Consider the following 20,542-nt stretch of genomic DNA (forward strand, 5'->3'; position numbering starts at 1 on the left):
ACTCATTACTCATCACTCCCAATTCAACCACAGCGGATTCTGGGGGGCTGTTTCCTCGAGTTCCGACGTCATGTGCAAGCCAGTTAAACATTTTAAACAGACACCAGGTTACGACCACTTCAACGCATGCATACTTTGAATCAATTGGTTCGGTCCTTGCACGATGCGCTGAACCTAGGTATTTTCTCGGATCAGCAGTATTAACCATGATCTCGGTGTCGTTATTCCCAAGGGCTGGTCAGTTTTCACATACGGTAAAACATAAGTTTGACGTCGATGTGTACAAGAAATAGTCATCTTTTCTTTGTCTTGCGATTTCATCGGCAATAAACGCAGGGTACAAGTGACGGAGAGCATCGTTGAATTCAAGCTCGGTCTTTGCCTCCTGCGGACAGAATATCACTTGCATAGACGGACCCGGAGTGTTTTGGTTGTTCTCGTTGAACAACGCCAGTCATTTCGGTGAATTCGTGTTTTGAAAGGATGTATGATTTGGTCAAGACTTTTTGGCTTTTATAATGGAATGTGCTAAACGATAGCCCGTGATAGGGGCTGCTCCTGATCTGGTGTGTTGGTTTTTGGATCAGTTCCAACAAATGTCCTTCACTTCCACGGCTATAGGAAAGCAGTGTGCAAGCTTCTCCGTTGACCCTCTCGTAATTCAACAGGCGAATCGTAGAATGTGGCGACGTAACGTCCATGCATCACCTCATTAAGTCGCCCTTTCCCATTAGGTCTGCAACCCTCAAGACCACCATGGAGGACCGGGGTCTCTGCCATCAGTCATACGAGTATCCGAAAAGGCACTACATCGCAACCGCGGACCACTGGACATGCACGCCGTCCATACGGCGATACAACCGACTGCAAAGGCCCTTTCGGGTGTCCCGAACATGTCGGGTCATCGGGTTCGGATCCAGATGCTGCGACTCGGCCGGCGAGAATCATGCAGTTTGTACTCACTTGAGTGGGAACTCGATTTGTCACAGCCTCCCTTTTGCCTGCATAGGGGGTGAATACTCATGCATAATCAGCAAACAACGTCCCGGGCTATTTTTGAACTGACGTGGCGAAGAATGACGACCCATCACCTGTTGTTTGGATCACAACCTCGCCTTTATCATTTGTTTGTTTCTGGTGTAAATTCCCCTGCCGGATCTGGTAGCGGCAATGAACATGGCCTCGTAAGCTGGGTGAACGCCGGGAAGGGGCACAGCCTTGTGTGATGACATGCATCATTGGCAGCAAGGTCTGAATTGCCAGCCCGGCACGAAGGGCTGATTGATTTGTTTGACTCCTCTAATCTTCGACTGGGACATTCTTATTTTCTCTCAGCTTTGAGTTGGGTTTATTTCTCTTTTTCTCACAAAATCGAATACTCGATTATCCAATCCATGTTATTCACACAACCCAATACCGCAACCAAAGACCTGAGGCGAGCAACTTCGGTAAACCAAGGTCGGATTGAACAACTCTTCAGAAACAGAATTTAGAAGACGCAGCAGCAATCTTTGATTTGGATCAGAAACGGACTCCAACCCACGTCACCACCATTTCCCACCATCTCCCACACAAAACCAGGGGCTCAACCCGCCAAAGTACCTCTACATCATCCCCCTCCCCCCTCCCATGAGAAACAAGATATTAAACCATGTCATATGTCCATTCTCACCTGTCAAACAGAAGAGATCAACCTGACAGCAAAGAACGTGTGAGTGGGGGGGAGTGTGCGTGCTTCAAGTGGGAAAACAAGAGAACCGACGCATCGAAAACCGAACCCAGCCAACGACAATCTGCAGCGATCCTCGGGCCGTGCCAGTAGCGCCCCCCTCCCTTCAAACCACACGACAACAACACCCAAATTCCTCGAGGAAAAAGAAAAGAAAGCACGAGGGTGGTGGTGGTCATCCATCAAACAAGCAGGAAAAAATAGAGAACATAAAACCCACAAGGATCGTGTTCGTGGAGGGGCGTGTGCTTCTTTCGCAGGGCAGTCCGTTTCCCGTCAAACAAAGAACGACTACCCCCCAAAAAGGTGTGGTACGCCTCGACCGGTGACTGGCCGGAGGGCGGATCCACTTCTTCACCGGTCTGCGGGGCACCGGTGACCGGGGTGCCACTTTTTTATCACCTTCGCCGTGCGGCCGGAGACGAAAAAACGACACGGAACCACACAACGGAAAGACCAACGCCGCACCCTACCCTCCTTCTCGGTGGGGTCCAACTGACATCCGACACGTCAAAATTACTCCCCGAGCAGTAAGGGAAAAAAAGGGTCACTTCTAGTTTTTTTACGGGACCCAGGCTACCGGGATACGACTAAACATGCCAACATTCTGTTCGCAGTAGCGCCCGCGTCCTCCCCGTCGTCCTCTCCTCCCCCCGGCGCCCATCATCATCCCACCACCCCCCTCCGCACGCAGTCCTTTCCCTCTCGCACATCCCACACTCTCGCTTCCCGTCCGTTACCTGTCAGATTGTCATCTGTATGCACGGCCGGGTGTGTGCCCCCCTCCCCTTGCCGAAGGACCCTGAATACAGTGGGAATTGGGACTGTCCTCCCAGTGGGAGAGACAAAGCAGGCGTGGCAGGTTTCTTGGAAGATTGCCGATTGGACGGAAATATAGTCATATATTTTTGGCCACCTCGGAGGTTTTTTGTTCTCTCCCATCTGCACATTGGGCCACGCTAAGTGAAGATCGTGTCGTTGATCTTGGGAACCGCAAGCGGCTGAGGCTGAGTGTGAGCCTCATTGACGTTGGAATTCGATGAGGCTGACGGACTGAGACATGCGTGGCAAAGAGAGGGAAATGAAAACGTTGCATACTCCGTACTTAATTCTGACCTCTCACAAAAACATGTTTCGAGCAGACTGCCCTCATTATCTCCTATCTGTAGCGGCCCTTCATTACAAGCAAATTGTCATGACTGAACCGCAAAGGGTCCTAGAAAACTCCCAATTTCCACGGCCGCTTGAAAGCGCAGTTTGGGTTGGCCAACGGTCAAGCCGCCCTGACATGTCAGGCTCCTTCCTTCCTTCCTCCCTACTTTGCAGACCAATTTTCGTTTTTCTTCGCTCCCTTTCCGTTTCCCGCCAACCACGTAACGGTCGGTTCCAAGCAACAATTCCAATATACTCCATCTCCAGCAATGGCAAGCCTCTCCTTCTCATCTGCGCCTTCTTTCCGTGCCGAACCCCCCTGTATCTTGAATTCTCCAGCTTCCCTATCGTGTAGGGCCATAAAAGCAAAAAACAAACGGCCTGGGCCAGCGGTATCGCCAAAAGGAGAAAATGAAAAGTGGCAATTCCATCGTTGCCCGTCCAACTGTGCTGCGTCCTGAGCCGGTAATCCGTGTTTGCTGATGCTCGAGGATGTTGAAAAGAATAGCCAAAGATGGAAAAAAAGCGTGGTGTCATGATAGCGTAAGGTCCGACGCCCAAGCACAGAAGAGCCGCCAGTAATTTGTATGAGAAATCTTGCCTCAACTTTCCGTAAATGGACTCCAGCGTGGTAAAAGGTTGAAAAATCAGGGGCCTTTTCTGAACACCCCTGGGAAGGCATTCATTCCCATTGAAAACAAACGTGAAAACAAACGTGAAAACAAACTTTCCCCCCTGCTGCGATGTTTGCCTGTGCTGATACTGCTGCCGCCTGCTGTAGTGCTCGGAATGCTGATGTAACTTTTCGAGAGCCGCGGATGAGATTAAAAACAAAAAATGCCCCTCGTTATGGAAAATTCAAGTCGTAAAAAGCAAGAACAGACACTAGCCACGCCATATCTTTGTCGTTCTGATTGTTCCATTGCGAAGTCTTGTACGAAAAGCTCGAGAGTCTGCAGACAGATTCATGTTGCGTCTGTCGGATTCGCGATACGGCTGTTGGAGGGATGACCAGTTGTTGTCTTTTTGAACTTTTTGGTGGTCCTTCGGTGATGTCCCCCCTGGATCTCAAAGCGAGTCACGACAGCAGACTTCTCTCGCCTCTTGAATCCTTCTGTCGAGTGTTGAGCCGTTCTGTGGGTTCCAGCCGTGATCGAGGGGCGAGCTGCAGATAGGGGTCTTCATGCTGGTGGCCGTCAATGCATCTGCCCGCGACCAATAGAGTCTGGCTTTCCGCCTGAGCCGGGTAGGCCTCGTGTGTCGGTCGGTAGACTATACCCAGAAAACCCTTGAGAATTCTGAACGGGTGTCTGACTTGTGCTTACGGACCGAAACATACTGCCCTGATCGAAGCCACCTCTCGGCATCCCATCGTAGGGCGAAGGCACGTACTGATTCTGTGCCAAAGGAACACTGTGATTGCCAAAGTGTCCCGGAGCAGGACCCGGCTGTTGCGCCGTGAAGGAATACACAGATGCGCCATTGGGGGCAGTTGATCCCCCCTGCCAAGGCTGAGTGTACATCCCGGTGGGGGCGGCGGTTGGATATTCGTTGGGAGACGTGTACATAGATGACCGACGATGGGGATCATGGGGAGGCGGCACCAAGTCCTGTGGCAGAAGACCGCCAGGCGGGTGAATGTTGCTGCCCTCCACGAAATGATGATCGGGGTGGATGTTTGAGGGGAGCATTTGGGTTGAGTACTGTTGTCCACGCAGCGGCATTTCGTTCATGTAGGCGCCGCTGGGAAGGGCCCCGGCTGGGCTGTGGTCGCTACTCGACGCGTGCAAAAGGTCGTGTGGTGCTCCTGTCTTTGACGGCGATGTGCTTGATGTTATGGAGGGGTGGTGCTCATCCTCCTCCTTCACGAAGCCGTTGTCTTCCGTGTCAGATGGATAGCTCTCTGGGAATTTGTCTTCTGACATAACATGGACATATGAGTCGCCATCTAATTCACGTTAGTATGTAAGCCACTTCAACACGAAACAACACTTACCGATCTCGTTTCTCTTGTATCTTTCTTCGTGCTTGGCAACTTTGAAGATCTCGTCGAGATAAGGCTTCTTCTTTGCATTGGCCTTGTTTTCTTTGTCCGAAAAGAATGCTGACATTGCCTCGGTCGTGGCATCCTCGAGCTTCTGCACGTTCAAGTTCATCTTCAAGATGGCGGGATGCTGGTTCTCAGGGGGCTCTACGATCATGCGGAGGATGTGGCACAGTAAATGGACACGCTCTGACCTATGTGTTAGCATTTGTCAAACAGAATTGTCCCATACATGGCAAATTACCTCTTTTGTAGAGATGATCGGGCTCCTTGTGGCGGACCTTCTCCTCCTTCGTAGGACCCCATGGCTTCGGCCACCAGTCGGGGGCCTTTTCGTCCTGGCCAGTATACGGGTGATTCGTTTGCTTCTTTGGCTCGACGACCTTCACCCAGGCTTTAGCGATGAGTTTGCAAGCCGTCTGCTGGCAGTTCTTGAAACGTTGCTCGTAGAAGTCCCACACATCCTTGTCGTTGCCGACTCTGAGATTCCTCGTTGGGTTTGCCTGTGACACTACCACATCGTCGTCGTCGTCGACCTGCCTTCGGTAGGATCCTCCCATGCCGCCTCGATGCCTCTTGCGGGTTTTGTAGCCGTTCTCGTCGTACATGTCACCAACTTGTCGGCGACGGTCTTGTGATCGATGCCCATAGCCGCCTCCGAACTGGTGGTAATCACTCTCGAGGCTGAATTCGGAATCGTCATGCATAGGGCTTGGAACTGTGCATCGTGTCAGCGAAAACTCGACCTTGCGTGGAGGAATGTGATAGGTACCAGCGTCGACGCCTTGGATATGCCGAACAAACGCCTTCATGCCGAAAAATTTGTTGGAAGGATTTGGCTGGTTCCGTCCTCCCAATGGAATGTTGCTGAAAGTCTGCGTGCTACCATCATCCAGGACAGCAGCAACGAAGTAATGCCTAGCCGGGATATTGCAATGATCCCTCAATGCCTTTCCAATGTCCTATAACCTCTGTTAGACGCTAGATACAGTCATTCATTCTCATGGCTCACTTACGATCGGCCTACGAGCGTCGGCCGCTTGGGTATGGCTAATGTCATGAAGCCCTGGCGGAGGGTCGGCAGGATGCCGCTCCTGATGCCATTGCCGAGGGAAAGTATCCCGGGGATAGTCGCGGACCATGGTGATGGCACAACCGGCGTCAGTATGACTGGCAGGAAAGTAGCATCCAAGATCTGAGCGTGCAAGCTTGATGTGTCGTTTGAAGAGTCTTAAGAGGCTGTCGAGGTCGACTTCGATTCAAGGTGTAACGTTGCCAACCAGATACAGAAGGTAGAAAGACGAATACGATGTGCAACTGTGCGAGCGTTAGACAAGGTTGACATGAAGGCAGCGGTAGCCGGGCATCTCACGTCGACGCCGCAAGAGGCGGAGCTTCTGAGAGATGACTGTTGTAGGACAGAAGCCTGTGCTTGAGAGAGCGTACGAAGCTCAGATATCAATGCAATTGACCAGTGCTCAAAGAACGCAGCACACGAGGGATGAATGTGGTTCGAAGAACGTTCAAACCTAATGCAGGATGCAGGTCGTTGAGACTTGAGAGTGGCGTGTCAGACCGTATGCGCGAGGGTAGATGCAGCAGAGACGCGACTTGTTCCGATGTTTGTACGGCGGGCGGGTCGCTGACTAGATATTGCAGAGTCGAGCGGCAAGATGCTAGGCTTGTTCTGGCCAGGGCGAGCCTGTTGTGATGTATTGAGCAGATCCGGGTGTCAGGAGACGCAACGGGATCCTGCCTGGGATCGTCGCGGTTGGCGGGCGGATAGCAACCAAACGCTGAGCTGGCAGCAGAGAAAACACCAGATAATGTGTCGCGGATGAGAAGACGAAATTGGCGGACCAGCGAACGGACCTAACGACAAAGAAGACGTGATGTGACCTGTCCAGGACGATACTGTGTTTGAGGAGGAAGTTGGCGAAGAAGGCGGGTTCGGGTGGTTCACACAGATCTATCAGCTCGCGAAACTGGACACCAGGATGGACCTCAAAGTCCTCTTTGTTTCCAAGATGACTTGAGACATCGGGGGGAAACCTCTCCACTGGTTCGCGGTCTGTCTTAGAGCAACTCTCCACGCAATGTCTCGGGGACAAAGTGGTAGACCAGGAGAGGAGTTGATAAGTGAGAGGGATTGGTGGACTGCCGACAGCACGCGTTTGCTTCCCCGAGCAAGGACGAAACAAAGAAAACGAATACGGCTGCCTTCGGGAAGGAAACAGAGAAAGGGAAAAAGAGCCAATGACCACCGGCTGGAGGGTGAGGGCCCTAGATGAGGTCAAGGCTCGCGGGCTGAGGTGGAGCTTTGAGGATGGGTCTGCGAGGCGGAGGCGGGTTGAGCTTGTCGACGGATCCAGTACTTTCGTAATGATCTGAGTTAGGGCTTCTTAGTATATCTCGATTGTTGCTGCGGTATGTGACAGCGGACTGGGGAGTGCGGGCGAGAAGCACTTCCCGCAAGCGAGGGGTGGATAACGAGGCCGCAAATGACTTGAGGTCGAGGGGCAGCGAGACCGGCATCCGCAGTTGTAGAAACAAGGACAAGCAAAGCGGCAGGAAGCTGGGACCCAGGAAAGACCCTAGTCTAGTCAACTTGAGCTTCCTACCCTCCTTCAGCTTCTGGTAGCTGGTGAGCAGGAGAAACTGGAAATGTGGTGAGCCGAAGCACTGGCGTCTGAGAGAAGGCCAGATGAAGGGTCAAGTAAATCGGTCGGTCTGAGAGAGAAAACGGACGGACACAGGCCTGAAGCAGGACGACAAGTCTTCCGGGGAGAGACTGACAGCTGTGGAGAAGAGGGAAAAGGCTTCTCAGGTGCCCCTTCGGGTGTGGTGGACTGTAGTTGAGGTACTTATGAAGCACTGCCAGGGGAAACGAATACATTTGGCCCCCCCCCCCCCCTAGTCTGCCATCTTGATAAGGTATGGCAGGTGCCCGTCGGGAGGGGAGGGAGGGAGAGCTCCATGTCCCTCCCAAACACCACCATCCAATGCCGCAGCTCGGCGTCCCAATATGTGGCCTGCAGGTGAGGTCGCCCACACCCCCAGGCTCTTGTGGTGTTTGCGCTACTGCGGACAAGGTCTACCATGTACAGTACTAAGCAGTACTGTACGCATGTCTGCGCATACATGGGCTGTACCTGGCCAAAAGGGGCCAGAAACTCTGGTCCAACGGAGTAGGGGGCCTTTCGTCGCTTTCCTCCACTGCGTAGAAAAGCCCGTCATGCGCTGTCACTGGGCACCAGTCTCGTAGCGGGCGATCCTCTTGGCCCTGGCCGTTCCCCCAAGGCTCCCCGCCATGAGCATACCGAGGAATGCCGCAATGAGCACCGCCAGTCAAAGGTCCTGATCGGGCATCGGACCTGACATCTGGCAACTCATAAAGACGCTTCTTCTCAATACTCGTGTCGCACTTTGCTTACTTCTTCTCGTGCTCTGTGCAGACAGCTTCGAATCGCCAACCTCCCTACAAAACCCCACGAACCGGACTCAAGCTGCAGCCTATGGCCCTGTATGTGTGGTTTGCTTCCGTATAGTGACCACTGTGTCCGGCAACGCGTTTGCTGAGGGTTCAGGCAGGCATTTGTGCGGGTTTGTTGAACCGTAAGCTGGTACAGAGTATTTCTGCAGTGGTGAGGGTGCCATCGAATAAAAGCGAGTAAAAAATCACAAATTGTGTGAGTGCATGAAGGTGTGGGAGAGGTCCCATGTCGACGAGCAGGGGTCAAAGTGAGACAACGGTGGGCCGGGCTGAACGGCGCATCGGTCGGCAAGAGCCTCGCCAGCCATACGGGGCCGTAATTACATGATATTGGCTGCACCAGGAGCACTGATTGCATCATTTTCAAGGCCGTACTGTCTCCCGGGGCTTTCTTTTTTCCCGCGGCGCTGCACGCTGAGAATGCCGTGAAGTACGCTGGGGGAGGCTTCCAGGATAACCGTATCGCAGGTATCATGAACAGCATGGCGCCTGCGAGGGGCCCTGGTGGGTTGCAACCGTTGGTCCAAGAACCATGTCCGGCCAGTCTCTCTGATTTGCATGTGGCCGGCAGTGATGGGATAGATTCGGTGCGCAGGAAAAATAGCGAGGGGCTCGGGTGCTGTGTGCCGTCAACACTGATGTGATATACTAGCTTTTGCATCCGTTTGCTCCTCGTTTGATCTAGATGGGTGGATAGAAGAGACAGCTCGTGGTTCGGCCCTGGCATTCGATTTGAGAACAGTCCCATCAATTGGTCGATCGACTTTCCAGCCGATCGTAGCAAATCAATGACTGCTTGCTACGGTCCATTTGAAGGACGTTTCACTAGGCGTGGGTTTGCGGGCGAGTCGGTGATAGAATAAATAGTGGGAATGGGTGACCGTCCCGCGGCGGGAAGATGTGTCCATGACTCAAAGCATACCCGTTCATCTATCGCGGAGGCCCTGGTAGCGAAAAAGCTGTGATACTCACCCGAGTGAAGCTTCTCGACTGTGAATTCCTACTTAGCTGGGGTTGGTGCTCTTCGGAGAAGTGCGGGCACTCACGACTGAGTTGACAAGTAGGTGGCGTGAATTTGCTGGCTTCGAAAAGCGAATACCGCAGGCACCGGGCGCGCCGTCCAACGAGTTGAGCGGACTTGTGTGTGAGGGCGGGACTTTCTTGTTGGAAACCTCGACGCCGTCTCCGTTATTAGCGGTTAGGTTACCCCTTGCTTGTCGACGGAGGCGGGCGGGGGCCAGGTTGGCAGGGCCGTCTCAGTCCGTGAGCGTCGGGCGCAAGTTTTTTCCTGACAGTCCAGGGCCAGCGGCGGGAAGCGGTACGGCACGGAAGTTAGTACGTTGACTGGCAAGCAAACAAATTTTGATGGGACCCAATGCCCCATGGCCAAATGCACAACATGGCACCAACTGAGCTTTCGCGCCGTTTGGTGGTGACGGGCATCCACACATCTAAGCCAGCAAGAGTCCAGATGCTTTCAGAGGTCGGCACTATGGAAAGGCTCTGAAAAGAGGTGGCTCAGACTAGAATGCCGATTTTTTTCTAGCCAGCAGCCGACGCCGATGTAATCTGAATTGCAGTGTTAAGTGGCAGATCGTTCATGATGGGCAGACCGGGTGGTGACGCTGGGGCCGCAAGATGGGATGAAGCTTGCAGAGTGAAGCGGATCAAAACCAAGCATGGCGTGGTCGGGGATGGGTTCCGAACGGGGATTGTCCTTTTGGCGGATTCCCCTGGCGTCCCCTCGCATCTTTGGAGGCGTCCAATCGACTGGACGGCCAGAATTTGGTTAGGCGTATGTACTTGTCGAGCCGTCAGCTTTTAGAACAAGAAATAAAAGGAAACATGGGCACAACTGAGCAGGAAACGGTAGACAACATGTTGCCGTATGCATAAGGACGCCAGATCAGACCAGCGGGTGGTGAGGTGCAGACCGCTGTAATAGTTGTGCATCAAAGAGTCGATTGAGTGGTGCGTCAGTAACCCAAGGACCCGTCTGGACCGTGTCGATAGAGTGGTGAACGAGACGAGAAGAAAGGTTGCTAGTCTCCGTCATCCTCACAAGTGACGATGTGGGGAGTTTTCGTGGACAGGTGAGTGGAATGAAAGTTCAACGGCTCGGTGCCCATGTCGGACCAGGGCGCAGGAATGCAAGAAACGTTTGGAAGCCAAGGAAGGCGTGTTTGCTTGCTAGGTATTCCAGGGTGGTTGGCGGCTGACCATGCCCGAACCCGACCTGCAAAGCGTGCGATGCAGTGGCTGCGGCGGCGGCGGTGGTGGTGGTGGGAGCAGTGCATGAGGATCAGGAAGGGGATGCAGAGCACCCGACGGCATCTTGTGTTGCTGCCGCTGGTGCTTTTGCATCCGTTCTGCGTCGTTTTCGCACCGTGTCGCAGGTATCCATACTGCGAAGAGGGTATTTGTACCATATCTGATGCTGGAATTGGGTATGTGTGATGCTTGCTGAACTCCCATGCCATGCCGTCGCATTCCATGTCCACCACCCGTTGTACGTGGGTATCTGCACCTCCTCGTGGAGTGGGAGTCCCGTGGTGGACGGGATGAAAATGGAGTCGACATGGGTATCGGGGCGATGATGATTATGATGAGGATGACAGTGATACAGAGCACTGATAGAGAGATCAGTGATGAAGGGAACAGAAAGGCGTTGCCAGATGGCGCTCTGCATTGTCGCAGCAGCACCCAGGCACTGCTGCTGATGCTGATGCTATTGCCGCATCCGGCGATGCGCAAGGTGCCGAGGAAGGAACGGTTTGACGACGATCATGAACTCGGATAAAATGGTGGGGATTTGGAGGAAACCCAGTGAGATACGTACCCAGTCACCTAAGGTGTTTGCTTCGATGGCTTTTTGCTTTTTTTTCTTTCTTTTTTCCCCCCCTTCCCTCGACCTGGGGACACGTTCTGGGTGGAGAAGGAACGCGGCCGCCCAGCCTTCCCCACTCGCTGAAAATGGATGATGCAGCTAGCAGCGTCGGACAGACCTTGCTCAGCGACTGGGATAAGCTACTCACCTCCTCGCTCAGCCGAAGTCAGGTCAGGTTCAGGGACCGAGAGCCCGCAAAGCCTTCCCGGGATCAACGTTGAAATTGGCTCAGTACCAGAGAAACAAGACCGCCGTGAAGTATCATCGGGCGTGGGAGCTAACTGGGATGCTCGGAGACGAGCCTGCTTTACAGGGACTTATCCAGGACGCGAGGGTGGGGGTTACATGGCAGTGCGAGTCTTCCGTGTTCTCGTCCCGGTCGTCGTCAACCTGGAAGCTGGAAGCTGAAAGAGACATTCCCTTCCAACAGCCTGCAACACTCAAAGGACACTGCACCAACAAACATTGACATGCGGCACAGCAATGACGAAAGACAAAAGTGCCGTTGATAGGTTGGCAGACCCCCCGTGTGGTTCATGCCTCGGACTTTTGATGCCAACTCGTAGCATTCCAGATGATTATATCCGTACATACGGAACTGAGCCCGAAGGGTTGCATTCTGGCCTGTATGTCTCGCCTTCATGAGATAACGCGCGGCCACTGAAGGTGTTCAACGGTCCAACGTGCCTTGGCTGCATGCACGCAAAATCGAGAACAGGCGATCATTAACTCAAACTCGACATCTCTCAGTCTTTAGAGAATCGTGCGCGCGGTGCAAAAGAAGTTTTAATTAGTGTACGTCGTCTGAACAGGTCGCGAGGTGCCCCCAGCCTAGGAACGGCCCGGACATTGCACCGATGGGCCGGTCGCCGAGTGGCAGAGGAGCCCGCTCCCCGTTCCTTATTTTTGGTCCCTTGGGGTAGTCGGAATGCTCGGCTCAGAAACGACGAAAACTCTGACCATCAAAGCCTGGTTGATGGCCCATATATCTCAGGTCAGGACTGGTATTGGGGCAGCAAGCATCCTGTTGCCGAGCATTCGGCTACCCGCCTCCGAGTACATGACCTGACCTTTAGTTTGGATCTGCCATGCTGCGTACGGATACTGACATGCGGATTGTGGTGTTGTCGTTACTATTATGGCAATCCAATGATTGATGGTCCCGTTTCCAAGGCGCAGCGGGGCCGTTTTGTTCGCAGGTAGGTGGACTGTCACAAGCGTCCATGCGGGTACTGGCATATGTAAGTTCCTGAATTGAGTAATCTGTTCCGTTCGTTGCTCGACTGTATCTGTAGTGTAGTCTGCGATTGCCAAAGTCCAGTCGAGGGGCTGTTTCCTCGACGAGCCCTGAGTGCCTGCCTGCCTACCTCAGGTTACCTTAGGTATCTACCGACGGAACCTCCTTCCTTTTGTTCTTCAAGGTAAATCGCCAACATGTGATTGGTCCAAATGGGTCATCGCACCTGAACACTTTTCAAGCCCAGCCGAGAGCGACAGGAGCTGTCGCAGCTGCCACCTCACCGACAGCCGAAATAATCAACCCTGCATCTCGCTGGTTGAGCAGCATTGCTCTGCTCATGTTTTCCTCCTCGTTGCTGGCGGATGCAGTTGACCCGGGGGTTGCATCGGCGTCGAGATTTCATTCCCCGATGTAATAATTCTTTGGCTGGCTTCCGCTGGTTCAAATCCCGACACGATGATACTGCCGACTACACCACAGAGCTCACGGTCAACACCGAAAATATGTTGTATGTTCTGCATATGCTAAGTATTCTTCCTACATGCCCTCGCCCTGGTCAAAGTCCGATGTCTGTTAGCTCATAATGTAGCTGCACCCGCACCCCTTGGGGACTCCTCGATTGTCGACGCAATCCGGCTTAGTCTTCGACACGCCTGACTGCATTCGAGTCACACGGCAGGCTGCTTCCTACACGGCTGCACAGAATCGGATGCCTTTCCAAGTCGCCTTGCTGGAAAAAACCGCCTGTGGGAATGGGGTCCAGCAAGGGACCATTTAGCCACTGGTCTCGACAGGTCCAACGTGTCAGTGGCCCTCAACCACGCACACTTTCGGCCATGGGCGGTCCACACAGAAGCCCGCCGTCGACTCTGTCACATATTGCACCGGCTCGTCTCGAACAATAGTGCAAAAGCAAGATATCGTCACATCCTATCGATCCAAAACTGCCGGCCTGGAAAAACCTTGAACTCCACCGCGCTAAGCTTGGCTTTGCAGTGCATCTATGCATGTTCCAGAGTCACCCAGAGCATTCGAGCGGACGCCCGTCGGCCACATCGCTTTTGTCCTGGCCAATGCGTAAGATGCACCTCTTGGTCCAGAGGCATGTCTGAGGCAATCTGGTTAGTGGGAAAACTCGACGTCTCAGTGCAAAACCCCACCACTTGCGCCCATCAGAACCAAAAAAAAAAAAAAAAAAAAAAAAAAAAAAAAAAAAAAAAAAAAAAAGCAAAAATGTTTGACAGCCACCTGTTTTATGCTTTCTTTTTCCTCTCGACGGCACTTGTTCAGCCGAGAAAAGCGCGATAATTCCATTGCCTGACCCTCGCTTCGACCTGGATAATACGCTTGCAGCCAAGGAGCCCGCTTAGGGCAGGTCAATAATTGCTTTGGCGTGACACTATCTCTTCAGCGTCAGGCAAAAACCTGTTGCTGACGCACTTGCGCTTGGATTCAAAGCCATGTTGTTTTTCGTAATGAGCGTTGGCCAGAAGAAAAAAAGCATGATGCGCTGATTTGGATCGAAGGGCTCCTACTCGGAATAGCGCTGGCCTTAGCGGTAGAGCGCTCACCATCTCTCGTACATTCCGCAGTGGATGCACTATTCTACTATGAAGGGCGACAGATGTGCCCTTGCAATATCTACCCGCGGCATCACCGTACACTGGGCGGATAGTATGCAGACCACCGGTTCGCCATGTCAACCTACTGGGAACGCCTCGTGGAGAACATACTGCATGTCTCGACCTCTCTGATTGACTTCCGCCGTTCCGCCTGCAAGGAGCGACAGGCCTGAAGAAGACTTTCTACCATGCCTCTGGGACGATCAGCTTGTGGGTGTCAGCCAGGCAAGGAAAGCTGTCAGACCAGAAGAGGGGGGTTGCATCAGCTAATTGCACCCTCCACCTCCCACCATCTCTATTCTCTGGCTTTCTGTGAGCTCTCTGTCTCTCTCTATCTCTCTTACGACGGGGGGGAGGCACATAAGGTTGATAGTTCCTCTTCAGAATTGTTCCGCCGAGGCGATACACCACCGTACAAGGCATGCAGCGGGCAGAAGCCGGGGATCAGTGAAGGTTCTGACTCAGTTCCTCGCTTGTTGCTTGTTAGAGATCCTTGGCTGCAAGGGCGACGGCGACAGTGGCCGAGATTCCCTCAAGCCAGTGCTTCTTTTGAAATGCGCAGGGAGCGCTCAAGCGGATCCTCAAAGACTTCCGCCAACTGAATCTCTCACATCCAAATGTTCCTGGTTTCTCTGCTCTACCGTTTCCCCATCCCAACCCTTACCCTTGATGTTCAACTAACGCTGTGATTCGCAGCATTGTCGACGATTCCCTGACATGCAAGCCGAGGTGCATCGTCTCCACCAGGACGGCAGGGCGTCCTGTTCCGTCACCAACATCAAGTACGTACGAATATGGCAATACAGCCACTCAACATCAGCTGGCGACTGGGGTAAACCCACCAGAAGCCGTTGGCACTGCGCCTGTGACCCAGACCCCCCGGCGGCTCTCCCCACTTATAACCGTACCTACTACAGCCCGGTCTGACAGCTCACCTCACCTCACCGTTGGAGTTATCTCCACTACTATTTTCTCCTCTCTTTCGTCACTCCGGAGCACGCGGGCCATCAGATGGTTGACTTCGTGGATTTTGCTGCCTGCCGGTCACCCTGCTCACGTTTTGCGGCGCGGACTGGACCCTCTCATTTCGCAGCGCAGACAAAGGGCGTTCTTGGCTTGTGCTTGGGGCCAAAAAGCTAGTCCAATGTCCGTGTCTCCGGGTGCTCGCTTTGATACGGCGCGGCGCGGCATAGCGGCTTGATTGACCTCACTCTTCCAACTCGGATGAACGCGTCTGTGTTAGCTCACTTTTGACTTCCAACTCTAATTGAACATCAAAAGCACTTTCATCAGTCGGATGTCGCTCAGGAAGCAGGGTCTGAACACATATGACGGTCGCAGTATGCAATTCGGCAAATCTTCAGCGCTGCTCGGCTGCCTTTGGCCATGTGCTTGCGTTACGCGCGGGGCCGTTGGTGCCCTGCACCGCTCACTTACCGCCGCAATGGTAACGCGCCCTGGCAAAGTCGAGCCACCGACAAACACTGGAACACCAATTCCGAACAGGACCAACCAAGTGGCCAGTGACCCTCACAGACCACGAGGAAAGGGGCAACAGCAAAGCCGTCAGGCTCCGTCATGACCCTTCTCGTTTCGACTGTCTCCTCTCATTTCCTCCCTGTCAGCATGTCTCGGAAAAGGAAAGAGTTGGGCTGTGCTTATTAGTCGCACCCAGCAAACTTCGAGGACACCTCCTCATCTGTACGCGACCTCCCCAGTCTCAGGTCGTCTATCGAGCTTTTAGCGACTAGAAGGTGGCAAGCTTTCTGGACAAGATCTCCCCGAAACCATTGGTCGTCGTCCTCGGTGTTCTGATCCTCGCCCATCGTTCCTACGTTCGGGTGCAAAAAGACCTAGTTCGGAGACATATGAATATTCGGAAGGCTGGCCGAGACTATCGCGAAGATTCGGTTCGACAAGCGAATAGCTATTTTACCACCATCATTATCATGTCACGCGTGGCCAGGGTCCAAATAATATGTGGATAAAAGTGCCCGAGCGGTTCGAGGAGCCTCAACGGCACGACCGACGTGTGATCCTATCTTGACCTGACGGACACCGTTGCTTTGTTTGGGTATGCTTGCAAAAAGTAAGCCGCATGGTATTGTGGCCAAAGTCGAGCAGGCGCAGGCCAGGTCCTGACCCCCGAAGCCGGTCCGATGGTTACGGAGACTCTGCCGGGTTTTGGCGTACACAGAGTCAGTCTGCAAATTCGTTAATGAGCCTGAAGTCGCCAGTCTATTTGGACCGTTTATCGTCGGCTCGTCAGTTGACTGCTTTATGTCGATACAGAACTTGAGTACTCAAAGAGGACCAAGTAGCATGGTCTTCTCCGGCTATCTTCAAAACCACAATATTTCCATGTCTCGGCCTTTTGGAGAGATAACGAATATCGATACAAGAAGTGCGCTATCTCACACGAACGAATGTTTTGGTCCCTGTCCTTGGTCGTATCCGTGCCCTTCGTCTTACAGGATTACTCGGGGTGCAGATATTTCGTCTGGGTTACACAGCATAGGCGGTGACACAGCAGGATGGCCAACGGCACCACGCCAATCCTCATTTGACGGCCCAAGCAGCCAGTGATGATTATGACATCCTACAAGCTTTAGCACGCACCATGGTCGTCCATGAAGCGTTTCCCACTGGATACAAGGGTAAAGTTTGGTTCCGCCAAACGGAGACCACTTTGACAGTACGCAAGCCCTTCCAACGAGTTGCACCTTGCCCTTAGCACCTCGCCTAAGGCCGGGCTCAACAAAGATAGGGTTCTCCTGGCCGAAGCGTTTGCTAGCGCCTTTTGGGGTTCCTTTTGTTCGACGAGATACACTCTCGCGACGTTTAGCAACCACGCCACAAGACACGTTTGCTTTTTGTAGCGCTCCATGCTCCAAAAGTCTCCGGAGTATCACGAAAACCACAGGAGCTCGTGGTTTTGGCCGACCACAGAGCGAAGTCGGTGACCTGACACCCCCCCCCCCCTCCCCGCCTCCAGAACTCTGTCATTAATGACCACGCACCACGCCCCCACCACGCCGTAAAGGGGGAACCGCGACGAAAATTTTGCAACACTCGACATGATGTAACAGGCCAAGTGTGTTTATTGAAACGAGTTGATAGCGTCTTGGTCGATGTCTGTTTTTGGCACGGCGTGTCCTTTCTCAGCGTGTTGCCCCAGTGCTTCAGGGGAAACCAATCGCGTTCCATGGGAGACGTGCGCCCGATATGGGAGATCCGAACGCATTAACGGCGACGCTAGACTTTATAAACCCCATATTTGGACGTAGTTGTTACTCTATTATGTTGTGACATGTCAAGGCATCAAAAAGTCCCAACGTGAGGGGACACAGGCTACTAGTGGGCATGATGGAGCGCCGGGGATGCCCAGACTCGGGGCTTCACGAGCTGGAAACGAGAGGCGGAGAAGGGTACCGATGTATCATGGATACCTCTTTGCCTCAGGTCATGTGGCTGTTTCCTGTTGACTAGGCGTCATGGAGCAGGACACATTCCAAATCCTGCCGCAGAGAGTCTCTGACTCCCAGAAGATTGTCATCAGCTCGGTCACCTGAGATGTAATGAGGGCCAGACTCAGGGTTATCAATGGCCCCTGACACTGGCCGCAAGCCACAGATCGTCGTTTTAGCCACGGCGTGTCGTCTGTCGAGCTCTTTGGCTCTGGATGGACGGCAGCGAACCAGGACGGGTTCGACATTTGCCGGTCTAATCTGCACGTCGCACAAGCCAGCCGTCGGCTGTTGAAAAGCTCAGCACGACAAATGGCTCTCCTAGGCAATTGATTCAAAGAGCCCTGCGGCCGTGGTAAATTGGAGGCCGGGCGTAAGATTTGCGGGTGAAGCAAATGTGATTGATTTTGATGCGTAAATGCGAGCGTCGGAGCGGTCTCCGGGTCGTGGGGGGCCATAGCGAACGCAAAATCTTAGACCTCAACAATTCAGCTGTTGGAAACCATGTATCTGTTCGCTCATTCCTCATCTCTTCTCGCGGTTGCTTGTCGAATACCGCGGCCGAGAATCGTGAGTGATCGCTCTGATGTCACGATCCCTCCGGCTACCTGCGCTCCAGTACGCCTCACTCCTAGCTCTACGTTATCAGCACCCACGGTCTTCTCCTGCGATTCAGTACTGTCGAAGAATTCAACGCCTTCTTGATGTGAAGTTGAAGGCCAGGGCATCTTGTACGGGCCCTTCTCTGCTGACCGAGATCCAGATTCCACAGAGACGTCTTAGATATCATCGTAGAGCCCGCGTTCGATACCAACTGCCGTCGACTATCCAGCTGTCCCGTATGCCATCTCCAAAGACCATAGCAGCCTCAAAACGGTAAACCTCCTGTTTGACGTTAACTGAGTGGCCTGTCGACACGACCAATCCTCGAGTCCATCGATCCGACATATCCTCGACTTCGAACCGAACCCCCTTTTGCGACGCCATACACAAGGAGACGGGTTGGAGGTGGCGGGGAGAAGAATCGAATCGACACATACAGACAAACATGGTGGTATTGGATGGCTCGAGAGGCGTGATCGCCCCGAGATCGTGGCCCTGGCGGCGTGGGCGAGGTCCTCGGGCGTCCTGGCCGTGATACCGACGACAACAAACGCTCAGGGGCTAAATCTTTGCACTTCTCTTTCGGCTTGTGCCGGATCGATATGAGGTTCTTCTTGAAGCACTAGAATTGATCTGTGTGAAGACTTTAGTTTATGGAAGCTGGGCGGTCTCGAGATTGTTCACATCGTGTTCGGTAGGCCGGAAGCGCGCCGAAATCCAGCTCCTCGTCGGCGAGGCCGAGTTGTTCGTGGGGCAAGCCTTGTTATTGATGCAGAAACGTGTTTCCTCCTTGTAAGAAGTGGTCTGTGAAGCTTGCGTGATACGAATTGCTCCTCTTCATGTCCTATCGTGGTCTCCTCTACTTGAAGCTCGTGGAGCTTTCCTTGTCCACTGTGCTCTCCTCCCACGCGTAGCCACCACTGCATCCCAAATTAACGGACATCTTTTGACTCATCCCGCTGCTGAGAATTGATATCGCGAGAACCTGAACGTCCCACCATCTCCTCTAGCGCCTCCCGTATTTTCTTAGAAATCCCTAGGCGGACGAGGTGGATGCCTAATCCGAACACCGTTGTGTGACCGGCCGCGCGACAGCATCTGAAGTTACACAGCCGGCGGCTTCTTGCCTGTAGAAATCTTGCGTTATTATTTAAATTGACTTTGGGCTTTGTATTGTTCGGGCCAAAGCAATTCGAATTTCCGTCGCCAGTAACATAATGTTGGGCGAACAAACCCCGAGCCCGCGGCAAGGTCGTCTCTAGTCCGACGGACTCCTCACCGTACGTTTGCCTGCCGTCGATGACGGCCTTCTGCTATTACTTTCTTTCCTCCGGTTATATTTTTGAATACGCAGTGAACGCTGTCTACCCATCGTTATGTGACAAGCCTGTTACTGAAGGAATGATTCGTCGCCCGGGCTGGCTAGAAGAACTCAGCTGAGATGGACCGAACTGGAAGGACTTGAGATTCCCTTGTGTTGTTTGTAATCCAAACTGCCCGGAAGAGTTGGCTCTGATGGCCTGAATTTATATGTTTCGACTCTGACGCGGACATCCCCTTTTTGGCGGGTACGATCATGTGAATCGTGTCTCCTTTCTAGCATCCTTGCATTCAACTCTGCGCAGACTAGATGTTGCAACGCAGTTTCCATCTATTACGGTAGTCAACCGATCGCCTTGTTCAAATCTGCCTGGAATGATATTTCGCCTTGTCCGGTTTCATTCACCATGATTGCCCTCAATCGTACGTGCACCTGAGCGTTGGTATCTAAGGATTAAGGGAGGCCATGAAGACGAAACACTTAGGAAAATACTCGTCCTCATGGTCGCCAGAACATGATGGAAGGTACCAGTTCTGTCGAAATCAGGGCAGTTGCACCGACAACGGTAGGTTTGATCAAATAAACTCGACATTGCCGTATGCTTTCCCACCGAACTCTAGTATAGACTAGTCCGATAAATCGGTTGATGTTCAATCTAAAGATCTTCTCGGGATAAATCTCTTCCATTTAAGCATATGCCAAAGTCAACTATGTTCTCGTTGACGGCCATGCGCAGCACGCAGATCTGGGACTGCAGTTGCAGAGAAAGCCCATCCATCACATAAAGCCAGATCTGACTTTCAATAACACCGGCAGAAGCATTTAATCGGGTCGCGCCAATGCCTTTTCTAAGGTGTCGGTGTCTAAGTCAGTTACCGAACGCTCTCAGCTCCAACACCAAGACATTGAAGCTAACAGAGGAAGAAACGGGTCATCACCTAAGAGCTGTGAGGATTCAAACGGTATAACCAACGGGAGATATTC

The 20,542-nt window shown here is 53.0% G+C and overlaps 2 protein-coding genes across 2 annotated transcripts; both read right to left on the reverse strand.

Moving 5' to 3' along the window:
• Positions 1-238: 238 nt before the first annotated feature.
• On the reverse strand, positions 239-409 carry CGCA056_v006854 (uncharacterized protein; the record flags this gene model as incomplete). Its single annotated transcript, XM_037322103.1, has 1 exon — positions 239-409. One exon carries the CDS (start codon positions 407-409, stop codon positions 239-241), a length of 171 nt encoding a protein of 56 aa, XP_037180476.1.
• Positions 410-4,062: 3,653 nt separating this feature from the next.
• Positions 4,063-6,067, reverse strand: CGCA056_v006855 (Uncharacterized protein; the record flags this gene model as incomplete). Its single annotated transcript, XM_037322104.1, has 6 exons — positions 4,063-4,067; positions 4,221-4,829; positions 4,878-5,114; positions 5,170-5,643; positions 5,698-5,887; positions 5,942-6,067. 6 exons carry the CDS (start codon positions 6,065-6,067, stop codon positions 4,063-4,065), a joined length of 1,641 nt encoding a protein of 546 aa, XP_037180477.1.
• Positions 6,068-20,542: the final 14,475 nt, after the last annotated feature.

This window comes from Colletotrichum aenigma, assembly GCF_013390185.1.
Source record: "Colletotrichum aenigma strain Cg56 chromosome Unknown KSG_Cg56_contig04, whole genome shotgun sequence".
NCBI classification, from domain to species: domain Eukaryota; kingdom Fungi; phylum Ascomycota; class Sordariomycetes; order Glomerellales; family Glomerellaceae; genus Colletotrichum; species Colletotrichum aenigma.